This window comes from Polistes fuscatus, unplaced genomic scaffold (assembly GCF_010416935.1).
Source record: "Polistes fuscatus isolate 324 unplaced genomic scaffold, CU_Pfus_HIC Scaffold4, whole genome shotgun sequence".
Classification (NCBI taxonomy): domain Eukaryota; kingdom Metazoa; phylum Arthropoda; class Insecta; order Hymenoptera; family Vespidae; genus Polistes; species Polistes fuscatus.
The window spans coordinates 6,138,256-6,159,004 of NW_025113118.1; the positions used below are offsets into that span (position 1 = coordinate 6,138,256).

Sequence of the window (20,749 nt, forward strand, 5' to 3'; positions counted from 1 at the left end):
ATTATATTATTCGTTGTATGCCATATTAAATATTGTATAGTATAATTATATTTATACAGTAAATACTGTATAAGCAAATAATGAAAGTTTTTGTTATAAAATTAAAACACACAATATAATGTTATAAATATTGTATAGTATAATTATATTTATACAGTAAATACTGTATAAACAAATAATGAAAGTTTTTGTTATAAAATTAAAACACACAATATAATGTTATAAATATTGTATAGTATAATTATATTTATACAGTATTTTATAACACACAATATAAATGTTATTTAAACTTTATATAACCAATTTATTAATAAATTATTATATTATAATTATTAATTATACCAGTGTATTTAAAAATTATGAAAATGTAAGGATTATTAGAGAACAAAAATAGGAACTTTGGACCATCCTATATGTATACACATCTGTATAATAAATATATAACAAAGTTTGCATGCATCTTTCTCTCTCTCTTTCTCTCTCTCGTGAAATGTTTCGCTTCCACGATTCGCTAAATTCTCTTTCTCTATCTCTCTTTCTTTCTTTCTTTCTCTCTCTGTTTCTTTTCTTTCTCTTTATAATCATAGGTTAATTAAGGAAAATCTTACGTACTTACAATCCATGTGCCATTTGGTAAATAGGACGGGAAAGCGTTAACGTTACTATCAAAATGAAAAAGATGATCTTATCGATCGTTCAATTTTTCTCTCGCAAATTAACATGAAAATTCTAGCGCGTTTACATTGATTTATAGTAAAAAAAAAAAAAAATATGTATAAACAAAACTATGATCAGGTAAATAAATATATTATATACTTATTCATGAGATTCAATTGAGAATTTTGAAAGTTGAACAAATATGAAAAAATAATTAAAAATAAATAATAATAATAATAATAAAACTCGTCTAGAATAGATACCAAAGATTAGAATATTAGATACAAAGATTTATTAGATAATACAATTTTTTAATTTGTAAAATTCAAAGATATATATATTAACAATGGAAAAAAAATTAAAAAGAAAAAAATACTGACGCAACATGTTTATGGTATTTCTATGACCGACTGGATTTTCTTATTTTTAATTTTCCTTGTAAGGCAATACATAAGCGTAATATGCTTACATACTCGACGAGTTAATTTTTAAATGATTCAAGGACACTACGATGAAAAACCGAGAAAACATTTCCGATCTAATCGACGAAGACAGGCGTGGTTTTATAATGCTTGATAAATTATATTGCACACGTATATATATATATATATAAAGTGTATAATTCAGTTAATTCGTGTAAAACCTAAGTTTTTATGAAAGAAATTTTTTATTTAGAAATGGCTAGGCATTTTAGGGAAAGTATATAAAAAGAATTTGATTATACTCTTAAACTCGTTTTTTAAAGAAATAACTAGGTAAAATATGAATTCACGAGAAGCGAGTAGTTAAAGTATGAAATTGAGGTTCGATGCGTCTTAAAAATTAGATTTTGTTTATTACAATAAAGCTGGTAGTTATCCGTTCTTATCTTTTCCTGTACTTCGAAAATCAATACTTTGTTAGTCATGCTATTTTATCAGATCTAATCTACGGTTCAAATCCTTAATTTTATATATTTACTTGCCTTTCGTTAATTCTTATATTACCTAGTTAAATAGTAATTTAACGTATAAATATAATTTATGTAATTCTGTCTTTTTTTATATTCTATTAGATCAATATAATTGTTTCATGGTTTAGCTAGTTAATTTAACGAATGTATCGATTTCACATTTTAACGGTAAGATATACTATAAATAATTGAATTTTAATGATTTTTTGTTCTATTTGTACGTCGGGGGGTTCGTCTTGTGTTATCTCGATACTCGAACTTTCGATACTATCGATATTTCGATAATCTCGATATCAAAATTAATGAACAGTTCGTCTTGAAAAAATGATCAAAACTCAACAATAATTTGTGCCAATCGTAAGAATCGATTGACCAATCGATAAACCAGTTATAATTGAAATCAAACTCGAAATTTGGTTTCTCCCAAAAAAATCTGTCGCTTTCCTAGTAACTTTCTCTAATTTACAATAAGACTGTACGAAAAATGTTCTCACCGGTTCGAAAGTTACACGAAAATAAATTTTGTCCGAATATCTGTACGGTTTGGTGATTCGCAAAAGAGTCCGCAGAACGATTGCTATTTCCGTTGAGGAAAGAGGGAAGAAAAAAAATGCACGATCCTTTTGCTTCTAAAGATAAATGCTCTGGGAGAGAAAGAGAAAGAGAAAGAGAAAGAGATAGAAAGAACGAACGAACGAATGAAAGAAAGAAAGAAAGAAAGAAAGAAAGAAATAGAAAGAGAGAGAGATAGGAGGAGAGTTTTAAACTCCCTCGGAAAAATTAGACTAGGCCATGTATCGCGATCGATTCCGAGTTGCACCGAACGATAACGAACGCACAGTACACTATAAGGAAGAATGAAAGAATGAAAGGAAGAGAGAAAGAGAGAGAAAGAAAGTTTCCCTAACCTAATTTCTCAATCGTCGAACGTAAATCTTTACGAAAAGGAAACCTTCCCGCCGTAAATTTTGTTCTTTTTTTTTTCACAAAATCTCTCACGAATTTCATTTCTTATGTGAATTTAAAAAGAGAAAATAAATAGGAAAAGATTAAAACGGAGGTAATCGATTGAATCGAAAGGGAATCGAGAAAAGATCGAGGAAGACGCTATTTTAATATATTTTCGAATAATTTATCTAACTAGCTACGGTATATACATGTGTATATACAAAACCTTGAGTGTAATACATCCTATATACGTTTACTACATATGCCAGGCGTTTAATTTATCCAATAAGAATACATTACGTATTTTCTTACATGTAAATATATATATATATAAACATATAAAGTAGTAATACACAAATATGAAAGAGAGAAAATGATAATCGACAAATATTTGTAAAACTTTATACGTTTATCGAATGTTCAATGAAAGAACAAACAAGAAAATATTACCACCACGTAGACGAGATTCAACGTTTACGAAAATTGATCCCTCTGAAATGATTCAAAACATATATACACATATGTGTTATCTCTTCTTCTATTCATTTTTCATTAAAGAGATACGAATGAGAACGTTGAAAGGAAAAGTAAGTCAACTTGCTGGTTCGATTTCGTCGCGTGTAAAAAAGTTCATCCTTTGCCGCAGCAAACCAATATTACGATTCGAAAGAATCCAGACGCCTTTTCGTATCTTTACAAGAAAGACGGAGAAAAAAAAGGAAAAAAAAAAAAAAAGAAAGAAGAAGACGGAGAAAGAGAGAATGAGAAAGAAAAAGAGAGAAACAGAAACAGAAACAGAAACAGAGACGGAGCCGGAGCCGGAGCCGAAGACGGAGACAGAAAGTGAAATAGAAAGAGGAAAAAAATGAGAAATAGAGGAATAGAGAGGATAGAGACATCCCGGAATTCAAGTGGCTTCACACTCGGAAAGGAGGAGATCCTCTGGGATGCACACGCGCGAGAAGCTTCCGCGAGACGACGAGCCGCGCGTCTTTTTTTCTTGCACCTCTTTTTCTGTCTACGTTTCTCGTCGTCGTCGTCGTCTTCGTCGTCTTCGTCGTCGTCTTCTTCTTCTTCTTCTCCTTCGTAGCGCGCCGTCCGTTTTTGGTCGAGCCGAATGGGCACAACGACGACAACGACTACGAAGAAGACGAAGACGAAGCGTCCGCCACCTCGTCAAAGGTTTTCTCTCTCTTTCTCTCTCTCTTTCTTTCATACACATATATAAAGTTTAAGAGAACGAGAGAGAGAGAGAGAGAGAAACGATCGTTCCAAACATATTTTTTCTTTTCATTCAAATGGCTAAAATCGAACTACGACTCGCGATTGGTGGAAGGTACATTTACTACTTTTTTATATGTAGTGGACGAAGGATTGGTTATTGTCATAACCAATGACCAATGAGCGAATGAGTTTAATTCGGAAGGTATTATATGCGAGGAGTCAAATATAATTGGATAAATTTTTTAAAGAAAAGAGAGATATAGAAAAAGAGAAGTAATAGAGATAATTTTAATGTATTATAGATCTAAATTGAAGAATATAACTAATACCAATTCGAAACTATAAAGTCAAATTAATCTTGCGATGTGTAACATATCTAAAATCGTGCATGCATAAAAAAACCATGATGATGTATGTATATTAAAAAGGGCATAAGTATTGAGGTTAAGTTGACTAATTTTTTGTATCCTTTCATAAAAAAAATGAAAGAAAAGGGAGAAAGATATGAATTTGAAGATAGAAACATAAAATCATGAATGTACATAAAGTATGTACATAAAATACGTAAAAAGTTAGTTGTTGATTTAATAAATTTTCTTTTTCTTTTAAATCGAAGAAAGAAAATATAGATTTTTTTTTAGAATCTATAAAATTATATATATATATATATATATATAAATATAATTTTATATATAATATAAAAATATATATATAATATATTGTATTATATATATATATATATATATATATAAAACATAAAAAAAAAAATAAAAAAAAAATATATAAAATATAAAGTAACATAAGTGAGTGAGGGAGATAATACACACATATATATTATACATACATACTCTTTCATACGTTTCCGTCGTCGCGCTCGCGCGTTACGTCGAGTACGGATATTTCGAAGGGTGCGCTAACCTGAAAGTCTGGCGAGGAATCGAAGCATGCCAACGGCGGAAGACAGGCAATGGGCCGCGGTTCCAGCAACCAGAACTCTACCGGCGATCGGCATTCGTGTCTCCTTCCTTCCTTCCTTCCTTCCTTCCTTCCTTTCTTTTTTCTTCTTTCGTTCTTCTTCCTTCAGTTTTCCTTTTCCTCTTCGTCTTCGTCTTCGTCTCTTCTTCGAGTGTGTATTTGCCGCCTCACGCAAGCGCGCGTGCTCACACTCGTATAATCAGATAGAAGAAAAGAGATAGAATATATATACGTCACGATGAAAACGAAGAGGGAGATATATCTACTATACGTATACTTGAACGAAACGTAAACGTAAACGTAAACGTAAACGTAAGCGTAAACGTAAGCGTAAACGTAAACGTGAGTGAATCAGTAAGAGAGTAAGAGAGTAAGAGACAGACGGATTAAGCCGGTTCTAACCTAACCTTTATCCTCTCTCTCTCTTTTCCACTTGGAGCCGCAAAGCCGAGAAAAAAGGGACGAGGAGACACACACGAGCGTATACACACCGGAAGAAAGAAGCAGGATTCTTCCGTATCAAATATACATATACATATATATATATATGAATTAAGAAAGAAAGAAGAAACTATCGTCGTATTTCGTTGTTGATGTTTGTTGTGTGTTGTTACTGCTGCTGTTAGTTGCACTCACGCACGATATCTTTTTATCTCCCACTCCTATTTCTTTTTTTTTTTTTTAAATTTCTTTTAATTGTCAGTAATAGAAGAAATTTGACGACATTTACGATGATTTTTCTCTAATGTCACACACTGTTGTACTGGTATATTAGTGTTGGCACTTATTCTTCTTCTTCTCCTTCTTCGACTTCTCCCTTGTGTTTCCTCTCTTCGACTATTATGATATTGGGTTGGAGAGAAGCAGAAGAGACACTCCCAGCACTATCGGAGGGCACGGACCAACGAGGGCTCTCGTTCGCGCGTTGTACGTGAGTGCGCGCGTGCCGTCTCTCTTTCTCTCCCCCACCTCTTCTCTCTTTCTCCTTCTCTTTCTCCCTCTCCCTGTCTCTCACTCTTTCTAGCGAATGCGTGGAGCTGCTGTTACTGTACTGTTACTACTGTTAGTAGTGGTGTTACTGTTGATATCAGTGTGTTGTTACTGTACTGTTACTACTATTACTACTTCTACTCCTCCCTCCTGTATTGCTGTTGTTTAACACACGCGTGATCGATGATGAGACGAAAAAAAGATCGATCTTAAATCGTGTTAGTTTCTCTCTCTCTCTCTATCGTTTTTCTTTTTTTTGTCTTTTAAGAGATAGATAGATAGATAGATAGGTAGATAAGAAAAACAGAGAAAGAGAAAAGATTACGATCTCCTTTATCTTTTACTTTAGTGAAGTGAGATAACAAGTAGAATTATAAGTACGGCGTTGAGTGAAATTGAGAGAGAAGAAGAGGAGTCTCTCGTCGTTTGATGAAGAACGCGTATTTCACCATGGGAAATGAAGAGAGAAAGAAACGACACTCGAACGTCACTACGGCGCTCCTTCTTCCTTCTCTAGGAGAGAAGAATCGTCTTATTTCTTCCAGTGTTTTCTCAATTGTAATAATTTTTATTTCTCTTTTTTATTTTTTTTTTTTTTTGATCAGATAAAGGGTCAACAAGAAATGTGCCTTTTTTTAAGAAACGACAATGCACATGAAGAAAGCAGATATTAACTTTCCCGACATAACACTAGAAAATACAGCACGCGCACTCTTTTATCTTTTCTCCTTTCTTTTTCTCTCTTCGAAGAAGAGAGACAAGTTTATATATATATATATATATGTACATATATATATATATATATATGATGCGTATGCGTCTCTTCTTTCTGTCGTTCTCGTTCGTTAACTTTGTTCGTTTCTAACTCGTTCCTCTGGTTCTCCTTTCTCCGTATCACAGGAGAAAAGGTTACATACACGCACAGAGGATATAGAGATAGATGGACTATATAATCTTACAGCAGTAATAAAGAGGGAAATAAAAGAAAGAAAGAAATGAAAAAAAATCTTTAAATTGGATTGATTTTTCGCTGGTCACGCTGTTAAATCTCAATAACAGAAACGTGGATGTCGTAAAGGAATATATTTGACGTTGAAGATATTATTTGTAACTGACAAATACATCGTCGTCGTCGTCGTCGTCGTCATCATCATCATGACATCTGGGGGTTTCTTCTCTATACTCTTCTTGATTACGTATTTTGTTCTTTTTCTCTTTCTCTCTCTATCTCTCTCTCTCTCTCTCTTTCTCTCGCTCTCTCTCTTTAAATATATATATATACTTATCTTTGTCGAATTAGTTCTGTTTCTTGTATTATTATCGCGACGGGCCCTTCGCGGGCCCTTCTTTGATAGGACGGAACTTTAAACGTGACTAAGACAGCTCTACCGCCCGACACAAACTAAACGACCCAGTCGACGATCGGTCGAACGACTACGCTGTCGAACGACTTACTGCGAGTTACGGCGTAACACAGCGCCACCTGCGGCGTTGCCACATATCATTCTCTTCTCTTCTCTTATTCGCGATCGCCGCCACCGCCGCCGCTGCCGCCGTCGTATTACCGTGAGAGAGATGGCCAATGGAGGGGCGTGAGGAAAGGGGAGGGACCGGAGGGAGAGCTCGCGAATCGCGCTACTCGTCACACCACACACTGTCCGCTCACACACGAGCGTTGACGGTGGTCGATGGTCATCGACGTATTCTTCTCTTTCTATCCGCTATAAGTCTCCTACAAGTTCCTACGATCGATTCTTTTCCCTTCGATATCGAATAACCTTACACACTTATTTTCTCTCTCTTTCTGACTCTTTCTCTCCTTACCTTCTTATTTTTCTTTCTTTTACCGATCACTTTTGCTTCCCTTAAAAACCATACAAAGTTCTTTCACGAGGGTTACTAGAAAATAAGAAAGAGAGGGAGATAGAAAGAGATAGAAAGCAGTTTTACATTGCCAATTCAAAAATCATATTTTGTTTATCTCTAATAAAATATTTAATACGTATGTATCTTATTCAAAATATACTATTATATAAACAGATAACATTTATTTGATGAGAAATCTCCTATGTTTTATTCTTTCGTTTTTTAATTTTGTCACACAATCTCATTTATCCTTTCTATCTTTCCAAAGTACTGTATTCGATGTTTGTCTTGTCGATTGAAGCGGTTTCTACAAAGATACTTACACATCCATATATACGAAAAAATATACACAGATTGATTCGCCTTACATTATTTCACTTCGCCATTTCTCTCGAAACAATATGAATGTTCAGAAAATTAATGAAAACAATTATATAATGTTTCTTACTTTTTTAATGTTGTTTCAATAAAATTTACAATATTACGAAAAAATGAATAATAAATACTTTTATTAAGTAAATACTTTTGAAGTTCCGAATGGGATAATAACGGTCAGGGGTACCAATATAAATTGGTCCGCATCTGGTAAGAACTGCCCCCTCCCTCTATCATGAAACTCATTCACTCTTTCGCTCCTTCTCTCCTCGTCTCCCTCCTACTCACTCCCCATCAAGGTGAGTCTTGCTCTCGTCCAATCGTTCTTTCCCTCTCTTTCTCCCGTTCTCACTCTTTCTGCCTCTTTTTTTATTTCTGTCTTTCTCGCGCTTTTTCCCGTTCCATCGAATGAATGGTCCGATTTAGAGAGGGCAACTTCGCGCGCCGGAAGTACCCGACAACTCACGGAAATTCACGAGAGTTCAGAATTGCCACGTTAAACGAATCTAATGTATTATTTTTCCTCTTATTCTCTATTTCTTTTCCTTTTTGTGTTATAATGTCTCGTTCTTATATCTAATTTCTATCATCTCTGTCATTCCCAAATTAATTAGATTTCTTTCTATCTTTCTTTCTTTTTTCCCCGCTCTCTCTCTCTCCCTGTCTTTCTCTCTTTCTAATGTTAGAGATTTTTACTTTCTTTAGAAATAAAAAATGGTGGATAAGATCGAGCCGTGAAAAAGCACACACTGTGTTGTGTGTGAGAGTTCTGCTAAAGAGCCAAGAGCGTTACGGAAAAGCGAGTCGCGTCGCTTTGACCCCGTAACGAATGCGAGTCTAGAATATGCTCGCGTGTCTCTCTATCTCTCTCTCTCTTATATATATATATATATATATATATATATATATATATATATATAAATGTATATATGTATATATATGTATATATATGTATATATGTAGGTATGTAGTATGTAAGAACGGTGCCATTTTTTCCGCGACTTTTCGTGCGTGAAATTGTATACTTTATCTCACACACGCTCTCCGCTATTTTTTCATTTCTCAAGGAACGATCCTGTTCACATATTTTTTTTTTTTTTTTTTAATTCTATCTTTCCTCTCCCCTCTTCTTCTCTTTTTTTTCTTATTTTTTTTCGTATGTATATCTGTACGTATGGTTTTTTTTTCGTTCAACCACCTCACATCGCAGTGTGCATGGACTCGCTGTAACGGTAGTTGAATAGTTTAATGAGACTCTCGTGTATATATAAAATAAGCCATATATATATATATACATATTATAATACATTGATTTGCATGGGACTTAATAGGTTTCTAGTGGAATTTTCTCTTTTTTTCTTTCTTTCTTTCTTTCCTTTTTTTTAGCCTTGCAACATTGCAATCTGTCTACATATTGTTATGTCACGTGTAGTAGACGACAACAAAACCTTATTTCTACTAATTGTAAGAACAACTGTGAAATATTTGATATGCATATATTAAATTGCGATCCCTACAAATTTTTTTCCCATATACGTATGCATGTTAATAAAAAATAATAACAAAAAAAAATGTATTTACATTGCTTTGATCATAATCGTACCTCTTTCTTTTTGTTTTATGAACGTAACCATATTGAAGTATGACTGCTAATCAAATCAAACGATCCAGCAACGATCGTAAAAGAAAGGTTATTATTCACGAATTAGTAGCAGTGGGGAAAAACGGGAAAAAATATCTAAATGTAAAACCAAATAGAAAAAAAAAGGGAAGTAGAGCAGTATTTTAAGAATCAGTGACTTAAAAATCAGTGTGCAGCAGAACGTCTGTTGTCCGTTGCGTTGGAAACAAATTACGCAAGAGAAATATACAAAGTGCGAACAAATACACGCAGATCACACCGTTTTTCGGTTAAGTAAAATGGTCGGTCAAAAAAAGAAAAAAAGACAAAAAGCCAGAAATCGTTATAAACAAAACCCGTTTCACTCACATCAGAATGACTCGAATATTTGATGGGTTTTTTTGCAAAGTTTCGGTGCAACTTTGAGGGAAGGCTTGTGAGGGGGAGGTGGGAATGAGGAGGTTTGGCGTAAGCAGAACAAACTAACAAAAGTTATTGAGAACACGATCGTTTCATCCCTTCTCAAATAAATGAATTAAATGATTTCTTATTATTAGTCTTTCTCATATTTTTTGTATTTTTTTTTTTATTTCGCATTTGTGTCGTATTTGTGATAATAAAGTTTATCGACGTCGAAACAACGAAATGTTATTACATTATTTTGCTATAAAAGAGAAATAACATTTAAAATAGTGTTTGTGAATGGATAAAAGTTTAACACATTCTTTAGTTTTACATTTTTAAAATAAGCAGGGAGAGAAATGTAGGAAGTAAATGTTAGTACACATAATAATGATTGTGCAAACATTTTTGCGAATTTATTTTTTGTTTATTTTAATTAAAAAAGAAAAATATCACGAGGAAAAATTCAATTTGTGTGAGATCGATTCGAATAGAATCGATTTAATTTTTTCGTATCTGGGCATACACGTGTAATGTATCGCCATCTTGCATCTTAAATGTACTAGTAGTGACATCTATAAGAATTTTATGATAACCATTTAATACCGGATATGAATTAAAACGTAGGGGAATGTATCGACGGAAAAATGTTGAGATATTATTTATAAATTTTTATTAAGATAAATATTATCGTTTCACGTAGAAATATTTTTACAATAATTGTCGAGATTATCAATTCTAAATGGATAATTTAATCGATTTAGAAGTTTTTCTTTTATTTTTTTCTTCATTTATAGGGAAAAGAAATAAAAAATAAAAGAAAGAAAGAAAGAAAAAGAAATGTAGAGAGACGGTACGAATTTGTGGGCAATCATCGGAGCAATTCGTTTCACCTGCTGTACGGGGTTGTGTCAAAGCCGTATTAATATTTTTGAAGGCCCTATACGAAACCCTTTTTTCTAATCTGTTGAAAGTAAAAAAATGGAAATTTTCATTACAACTTTTTGAAATAAAATAAAAATAACACAGCATTGTGTATACTGCATATGCATACACATATTCGTAATTAAAAAAAGTATGAAGTTAAATCAATGCACCTAAGGTTAAATAAAAAACTAAAAAGAATATTAGTAAATAAAAAAATTTATTTTTTTTTGGCTTTGGATTAAGTGAATATATTAACCTGTTTTTTTTATATCGTTGTTTGTAAGGTTTTTAAATGTTGTCTCTATAGAAAGTGAAACCCCAACGGTTTATGATAAGTACAGTCATGGTATTGAAACATCTGTAGCATAATTTCAATCTGTTTCTAACATCATTATCGCATTGATGGAAATCTCCGATCATTGATCAAATATTTTTTCAAGCATGGAAATTAATCAAGCTTATCCCATGATCACAAATCTATATATAACGTGATCACGAATAAGAACGATAGATTTTTAAAGTGAGATTTTTGTTTGTCTTATCGATTCATCATGTGTTTCTCGTAGATATAGAATCAAATTGTATGTTGATCTAAAAAGGATTCAATATACTTTATAAATAAATGTGCATATACTTTTATTTTGTAAATATTTCTGGCCTATAGATGTAATGAATTTATTTTCATATAAAAATATTTGATAGAGTTGTATTTTGTTTAACAAAATTTTGAAAGAAAATAATTAATATTTAATATCATTTAATAACTTTTGGTTAAAATTTCAAGTTTTGGTTTACCTGTATAAAAATGATAGTATATAAGTATAAATAAAATATTACACATTAAATAAACAATAACGAAAGTACGTATTTCATTATGTGTGCGTGAGCGTGCGCGTGTGTGCAAATACATTTGTATAATTCGACTATTGTATTATCTTTAACAATAACGTAACTACTCTTATTTGTGTGTTACTTTTGCGGTTATACAATATCGATTAGAAAATTAGAGTTTTCAACGAACGATTTACAAGCTTTACTCTAATTTCACACAAATGTGTTGTCCGACTGAATAGGTTTGTATGTTAGAAACAGAGTTAGGGGTGAAAGGGTGGTTTCAGGGGAGAAAGCTCAGTAATCAATAACATTCGAATCGATTGTTTCTTCAAATGTCACGAGTAATTTCTAATATCTATAAAGATTATTCATTATTCAGACTGTTTGAATTTTGTTATAACAATTTCTTCGATCCGATTGTTATTAAATACACACATACGCCCGCGTACATAGAAAAAAGTAAATGAATGTAGTTAACTTATCTTTTGTATAGATCATAGAAATCTTGATTGCATCATTTTGGTATCAAAATTGAATAAAGTGTATTTTTAGAAAAATAAAATATACATTATTTTTATTCTTTATAACTTTTTTTTTCTTTCCTACAGAAAGTTTTTAGCTAATTTTCTTATCGTGTTTCACGTTTCTCAGTAATTTACTAATCTACAATTTGTCCGCCATTTTGATGGACATTTGATAAAGAACAAATCTTTCTTTTTCGCTAACAAAGAAGGAACAATACTAAATGTATAAAATAGAGAAATAAAATTAAATTCGAAAATATAGTAATTTTTTTTTTTTAAATAAAAAATACTAATACTTAATTATTTAAATAAAAACAATTAACGTTAGAGATTATATCTCTTTTTTTCTTTCCAAACGACAATGGAAATTATTGGCGTTTTAAAATAAAAATAAAAAAGAAATAAAATCTTCTAATGGAAAAAAAATATAACGAGATATGCGTATACATATAAAACCTACATAGATAAAAAAAAAGGATCGATCATCGGACATTCAGGTTGGTAATCCTCGTGAGACATAAATCGATATCGTAGGTTAACATGGGAAGAAGCTTTTGTATGAAAGTATAGTGATGGAATGAATAGTAGTCACGTTAGGATATATTGGCTTGTGTGTCGCGTCTTTTAAGTTGATTTTAGGCTGATTTTATATATAAAGATACGAAAACGAACTCGTGTTTCTCTTTTTGTATTATCGGAATCCTACTCCATGTATAGTGCATTAATAGAAAAAAAAAAGAAAGAAAAATAGAGGAACAATAGAAAAGAAGTTAATGATTCGATAAATAACTAATTTAATATTTATGAACTGACATCGTCGTCAAACTCGTGGGCGCAGGCGTAGCCATTTTGAATGTTCCCCTTACGAAGAAGAATCAGCACTCTCTGTATATAGTGTACTTTCGACATTAGAAGTATTAGTAGCATTAAAAGTTCGATATGTTGCTGTTCGAGATTAGAAGAATGATCAACTACATTTTATTATTTGGATTTTTATTTTTATTACCGACCAAATCTCAAACTCCTATGAGCTTGCGTAAGTAATATATATATATATATAATATATTTGTGTGTTCTAGCGCGTGTATGTGTGTGTAAGCGCTCGTTCGCTTATTTGCGAGTCATTTGAAAAATTCGCGGTGTTTTTTGTATAGATAAATATTTATGTTCTATGTAATTTTGTATATGAATACAATGAATATTTCTTGAAATTGTTATATCTGGGGGGGTTTATGGGATATTATTTATATTAATAGAATTGTTATATCAGGTAATTTATAAATATTACCCTATATATTACCCTAATATTACCCTATTATATTAATATATAAATAATTTGGAATAATTTGGAAGAATTGTTATATCAGGTAATATATAAATAATTTGGAAAAATGATCGTTTAAAAAATGAGAAATTAAATTTATCTCTCAAATTTATCTCAAGTTTATCTCTAGATAAATTTCTTTTATTTTTCTTTCTTTCTTTTCCTAATCGAACGATGATATTTTTCAGTTGTCGTTATAGAAAACGAAGATAGCTCGATTTTGAGTGTATTAAACGATGCAGCTTCGAGTGCTGAGAAGGATTTTGGTAACGATATTATAACTGTACATTTGTCCAAGGTCGAAGTAGATCGAGAACATTTAAATGAAAGTTTTCAGAAAGGTATCAAAAATATATTCAATAATAATTCAATATAAAGCTATCAAAATTATAGTCGTTTATTATTTTATTTTTATTCTTATTTTTAATTGTACAAAATTTTTTCGGAACTTAACGTTGTTACTTTTTATTTTTTTTTTATATTTCATTATTATTATTTTTTGAAATATCTCTCTTCAGTCTGTGCTGCACTTTACAAGGGTGTAAGTTTAATATTAGACATGACTTGGTCCGGCTGGGATTTATTACGAGTGATAGCTGAAAGTAAAGGTATCGTTTACAAACGTGGCGATTGTAGCATAAATCCTTACGTTCAGGCTGTCGATGATTTATTGCTAATGAAAAATGCAACCGACGTTGGTTTGATTTTTGAAGATGAAAGAGGTACACAAAATATTATTTCATTATTTCGAGATTATTCATTTTTTTCAATAAAAATAAAATGTTCGATTAAATAAAATGTTCGATCATTTCATGGTAATTTTAGAAATTCTTTTTTTATAATATAGTATTTTTATCTTTTTAATAATAAGAATATTTAATTGATTTTTAAATTAGTCATATAGTATTATATTTTTACATTAGAAATTCATTTTCTTTAGAACTCAATCAAAGTTTGTACTATCTCATTGGAATTTCTATAATCAGACTGGTTGTTATTGACGAGTTTACTGACAGAACGGTATCTAAAATACGAAGTATGAGACCATCTCCTTCCTATTATGCAATTTATTCGGGTACCTACAAGATGGAGGAATTTTTTAAAACTGTAAGTCTTTTGCTTTACTATGAGATCAAAGGTGATATTTTTTAAATTTCGTTGATAAAATTTGCATGATAATGTAAGAAACTAATATAATATCATAATGGTACATTTTTTCTATAAAAATATTAATTTCCAGTTACTCTTTAAAATAAATTATTATAAAAATTCATTTTCCGAATGTTTTTATTTCTATAAAAATTGTAAAATTATTAACATAAGACCATAATAAAAAAAAAAAAACGCGATCTCATCTCATATTATACAATATCAATTTTTTGAGTGTACTCTTAAAAAAATAAATGTTTTATGAATGAAATTTTATTTTCTAGGCTATCGAAGGTGGTTTAGTTAAAAGGGACGACATTTGGAATTTGATATTCACCGATAATCGTTATAAAGATTTCAAATATATTAGTGTGGATTCGCTTAATGTATCCTGCACAATTTTGACTATGAATCCTGATGTTTGTTGTCATTTGTTGGGCGAAACTAACTGCAATTGTCCAACCGATTTTGAGGTTAGATCTTAAAACAAAAATTGAGCTAATGCAAAAGAATAAAAAAACAAATGATAAAAGAAACAGAATACATGTCTCGTGTTATAGATAAATGTTAAATATTTTTGAAATTACGTAGAAAGAAAAATAAAATTGATTATTTTCCAATATATTATTAGAAATAGTTACATTTTTGTTGTTGTATTTGTTTCATTGTATGAAAAAATAATGAAAACCAATTATTTTCTTCCTTCTTTGGCATTTGTTTATTTTGTCAGATTTTTCCAATCTGTTTCAAACGTTTGATTGGTCTGATGGTCAGCGTCATGAACGAGATACAAAAGTCTGGAATCAGCGTGGAACCTAAATCAGGTCAATGTCCTTCGGATTTGACTATAACTCCAGAACCATCGACTTCGAACGAAACTTCGGAGGCATTCAATAAATTTTTAATGTCTGTAAGTGCTTACCTATCTCGATATTGATTGATTATTACAAATCTAATAGAATCTATGTATGTATACATATACATACCAGTAGATTTCACAAACCAAATCGATTACCTCGATTTAAACAATTTTTGTAAATTTTAGTGCTAATGCATTTCATTGATATTTATTATAAGTGGGTGGGTTGAAAAGTTTTGAGCCACGACAAAAAGAAAACTTTTATTTTTTCTTAAGTGAAAATTTGTTTGATCGACATAATTGTTTCTATGTTAGATTCAAAACTTTAATAATTATAGATTAAATAACAACGTGTATTAATTTTGATTAGATTTTGTTTCGTGAGATTAATTAATTAGGGTCACGTATCGATAATATATTATATGTTTCAATTTAATTTTATTTTTATAATATATATCTAATTGTTCTCTTTTTGTGATATTTCACGTTAGAGATTGAACAACAACGACACATTCGAATATTGGCAAGATAAAACAACGATCACGTACAAAGCTGAAATTTCTTTGCAAACTCTTGAACGGGGAGTTTTGAAACCACTTGGGACATGGACCAGAGGGAAGATCGTTGAAGCTCCGGGTACCCATATTCATCCTGCCAAAAGATTCTTTCGTATTGGAACTACTAAAGTAAGATCTATAGTTTAATTTCAACATATTTTGTAAATACATATGAAAGTGTAAAGTGAGAAAAGTAAAACTTGTAAAAAAAAGTTTCTTCTAAGTGGGCTTGAAGAAAGTTACAATATAATTGGATAAAATGAATTAATTTATTTTTCAGACTTTTAAAGTAAATTGTATTTCTTTTGATGTATTGTGGCATATATAACTTGGTATATTTATAATAAAAATAGAAGAAAAAGTTATAAAATATTTTAATTAATTTTTTTATTATATGTAATTGTTTGTTAATTATTAATTTATAACAATTTGTATTAGTCAATACCATGGTCGATGCCAAAGATAGATCCAGAAACTGGACAAGTAATGAGAGACTCTGAAGGTAACGAGATATGGGAAGGATATTGTATCGATTTTATCGAGAAACTATCCAAAGAGATGCAATTTGATTACGAATTGGTAATTCCCATGGATCATTCTTTCGGTGAAAAGTTACCAAATGGTCAGTGGAGTGGACTGGTTGGTGATCTAGCGAAAGGAGTAAGTGAAATTTGAATATCAAGTTAATATTAAGAAATTGAACAATATCAATATTTGAAATTAAACAAATATAAAATAAATACAAATATAAATATAAATATTATATATAATTGTTTTATGTTATAAAAAACAAATATAAATTAAACAAATATAAATAAAGAAATTAAACAAAAATCAATATTTCAACAATAAGATATAGAATACGAAATCTTGCCCCTGCAGTACGTCAACCGGTTATACACGACAACATAATATTCATATTTCAAGATAGGAAATCAAATTTTGCCCCTTCCAAACATCAACTAGTTCTACACGAACGTATAAACGTTTATTATTTGTTCTATAGGAAACAGATATAGCGGTTGGTGCATTGACGATGACTTCAGAAAGAGAAGAAGTTATTGATTTTGTTGCTCCTTATTTCGAACAATCCGGTATTCTCATAGGTAAGATGATACACATTCCTAATTTATTTTTCTTATAATATTCTAATGGGTTATGAGCATCTTATTTGAAGATATATTTTCATAGATTAACACTATAATCCTTATTGTAAATTTTGTCAAGCATAAAATACTTACTAAAGATTTATTTCTTCTTTTAGTTATGAGAAAACCTGTTCGCAAGCCATCACTGTTTAAATTTATGACAGTATTAAGGCCTGAGGTTTGGTTAAGTATTGTCGGTGCTTTGACCCTCACTGGGATTATGATTTGGATATTGGATAAGTATTCACCGTATAGTGCTAGAAATAATAAAAGGCTTTATCCTTATCCTTGCAGGTATTTATAAATACATATTATATTCCTAAATAATTAAAAAAAAAAATATATATAATAATATACAAAATAATATAATATAAAATAAATAATAAATAAATAAAATATAATAAATAAATAAATAAATAAATAAATAAATATATAATAATATATAATAAATGTATATAATAAATAAATAAATATATAAATATATAAATAAAAAATAAATAAATAAAAATATATATAATAAACATACATATATAAAAAATAAATATATAGTATAAATATGTACAAAATATTATTTCAGTTAAATGAATTCCTTTAAAACATATTATTATTATTATTATTTCCTAATTATAAATTATATTTAATTATTATATTTTTAATTATTTAATTTTTTTATTTATTATATATTTAATTATATTATTATATTAAATTATATAGAGACGTTTGTTGAATATAATATAAATATAAAAATGAATTATATAATTTTTTTTAATTTTAGAGAGTTTACGTTGAAAGAAAGTTTTTGGTTCGCTTTAACTTCATTTACACCGCAAGGTGGTGGAGAAGCACCAAAAGCATTGTCAAGTAGAACACTCGTGGCTGCTTATTGGTTGTTTGTTGTACTTATGTTAGCAACATTTACTGCTAATTTGGCTGCTTTTCTTACCGTCGAAAGAATGCAGGTATGCGAATAATGTCAATAATATTTTTTAAACAACAACAATAATAATAATAATAATAATAATAATATATAAATTTATTATACAGATAAACGATAAACATTATATTATTAACGATAATATATACATATTTTTTTTAAATATTATAATTAAATAATGATTCGCTATAATTAGTTTATTTATATATTTTATTAAAATAAAAATTTAATAATATATTATTATTATTATTAACAATACACAATGTGGTTAATTTATAATTATTCACCCGTATGATATCAGTCACCAGTCCAATCTCTGGAACAACTGGCACGCCAATCACGAATAAATTACACGGTATGTATGAATTCAGGAGCTCATCAATACTTTATAAACATGAAGAATGCCGAGGACAAACTTTATACGTGAGTAGAAAGCTAAACAATTTCTTTTTTATTGTTTTCATTATCTCTACTCATTCATATGTATATATTTTTTTGTATAGAGCTTGGAAAGAAATCACTTTGAACAGTACCAGTGATCAAGTAGAGTATCGTGTCTGGGATTATCCCATAAAAGAGCAATATGGACATATATTGCAAGCTATTACTCAAGTTGGACCAGTTAAATCTATGGAAGAAGGTTTCAAAAAAGTAAATAGATTTATTTTTATCTTAAAATAAATCACTAATGATTATTTGGTTGGATCAAATGTTCATTGCTGATTTTAAATGCTAATTATTATTTTTGTCTACATTTTTTAAGGTTATAAATTATATTTTATTTTTTTTTTTTAGTTTTTTAGGTTATATTTTCAAAAGTTAGGATTGTAGTTTTTAAATCTGATATTTTTAAAGTTCCAGAACGTGTAATTAATATTTGAAATTATCTAAGAGTTTTGGAACACTCTTTATTTTTATTATTGAAAAATGATTAATAATAATACTACTCATTATTATTTATTATATATTGTTATAGGTGATAGAAAGTGAAAACGCTGAATTTGCATTCATACATGATTCCTCGCAAATCAAGTATGAAGTTACAAGAAATTGCAATTTAACTGAAGTAGGTGAAGTGTTTGCTGAGCAACCCTACGCCATTGCAGTTCAACAGGGTAGTCATCTGCAAGAGGAAATAAGTAGAAGGTATATTATATAATTATTTATCATTTGTTATATATAGGGTGTCTGAAATTTCTTCGTACACACATTCTGAGCTTATATCTATTTAATTTATACTGTATTTTACTTATGTTTGTTCTGGTATTTTTAGAATACTTGATTTACAAAAGGACAGATATTTCGAAACTTTGGCGTCTAAGTATTGGAATCAATCTTTGAAAGCTCAGTGTCCTAATTCTGATGATAGCGAGGGCATAACTTTGGAAAGTTTAGGTATTTTTATTATTTTATCTTAAATAAAATTAATGAAAAAGTTAAATTATTTTTATAAAAATTGAACTTATCGAATAATCGAACGAATTAAAAAAAAGAAAAAAAAATGGATCTAATTAAAAATAATTAAATAGATTATTTAAATATGAGAAATTAATAAAAAATTAGATTAATTAATTAAATCAGTTTTTTATTTCTGAAAAATAAAAAGAAAAGATTAGAAAATAGAATAATATTTATTAAAAATGTTACCAGGTGGAGTTTTCATAGCAACTTTGTTTGGTCTCGCATTGGCAATGATCACATTGGCTGGTGAAGTATTATATTATCGTAAAAGAAACGCTTCTCAAGGAAAAACAAAGAAAAAAGAATCAAAAAATACGAAGAAAATAGAAAACGACGAAAAGTTGATTATCAAAAAATTAGCCTCGAAATTACAAATGAAACCTGCACCAACCGATGCATTTTTCAATAGAAACCAATCAATTGGTCAACCTCGTGTATCACATATATCCGTTTATCCACGAAACTTTCCTTTTAAGGAGTGATCTCTTACAATTATTAATCATTGACAATGATTATTATAAATATAATATTATGATGTATATATAGGGTGAAATATTTTCAATAGGAAATCCGTTAAAAGTAAATAAATAAATATTTAACTTAATAAGATTTTTAAGTCGACCATATCTTATTATCTCCTTTTATTTATTTATTTATTTATAAGTTAAAAATTGTTTACAATTTATTTTTCAAAATAAAATATAAATGAATATTATAAATATAATTGAATATTATATTAAAATTGAAAATAAAAAATATAATTTTTAAAATATTCATTTAAGTATCATCAATTGCGTGTATATTTTATATATTTTCAAATAAACTAATTTTTACATATTTCATGCAATTTAATTGAAGAATGTGTTATATATTAATTTTTAATATTTTTTATATATTATACAAAATAAATTTTGTTAGCGTATACAGTAAATCTTTCATGAAAACGGTCAGGATTTGTTTTAATCGTTCGAATTGTGAATTCATTTAGATTACATCAACTAACAAACAAGATTGTTTCCACA

General features: G+C 29.5%; 2 protein-coding genes across 2 annotated transcripts in view; one reads left to right on the top strand and one right to left on the bottom strand.

The window, feature by feature from the left end:
- The window catches only part of LOC122521533 (myb-like protein Q), a 42,700-nt gene extending 35,730 nt beyond the window's left edge, over positions 1-6,970 (bottom strand). Inside the window, 1 exon segment of the mRNA XM_043642389.1 lies at positions 4,700-6,970. Coding sequence (XP_043498324.1) covers positions 4,700-4,793 — 94 coding nt within the window. The 5' untranslated portion in view covers positions 4,794-6,970.
- Positions 6,971-13,258: 6,288 nt separating this feature from the next.
- LOC122520894 (ionotropic receptor 25a) lies at positions 13,259-20,268 on the top strand. The gene is made up of 16 exons (XM_043641212.1): positions 13,259-13,331; positions 13,808-13,960; positions 14,138-14,341; positions 14,560-14,726; positions 15,053-15,241; positions 15,499-15,678; positions 16,119-16,313; positions 16,623-16,844; positions 17,191-17,290; positions 17,449-17,626; positions 18,108-18,291; positions 18,568-18,689; positions 18,770-18,917; positions 19,243-19,412; positions 19,540-19,661; positions 19,917-20,268. Exons 1-16 carry the CDS (start codon positions 13,259-13,261, stop codon positions 20,207-20,209), a joined length of 2,700 nt encoding a protein of 899 aa, XP_043497147.1. The 3' UTR covers positions 20,210-20,268.
- Positions 20,269-20,749: the final 481 nt, after the last annotated feature.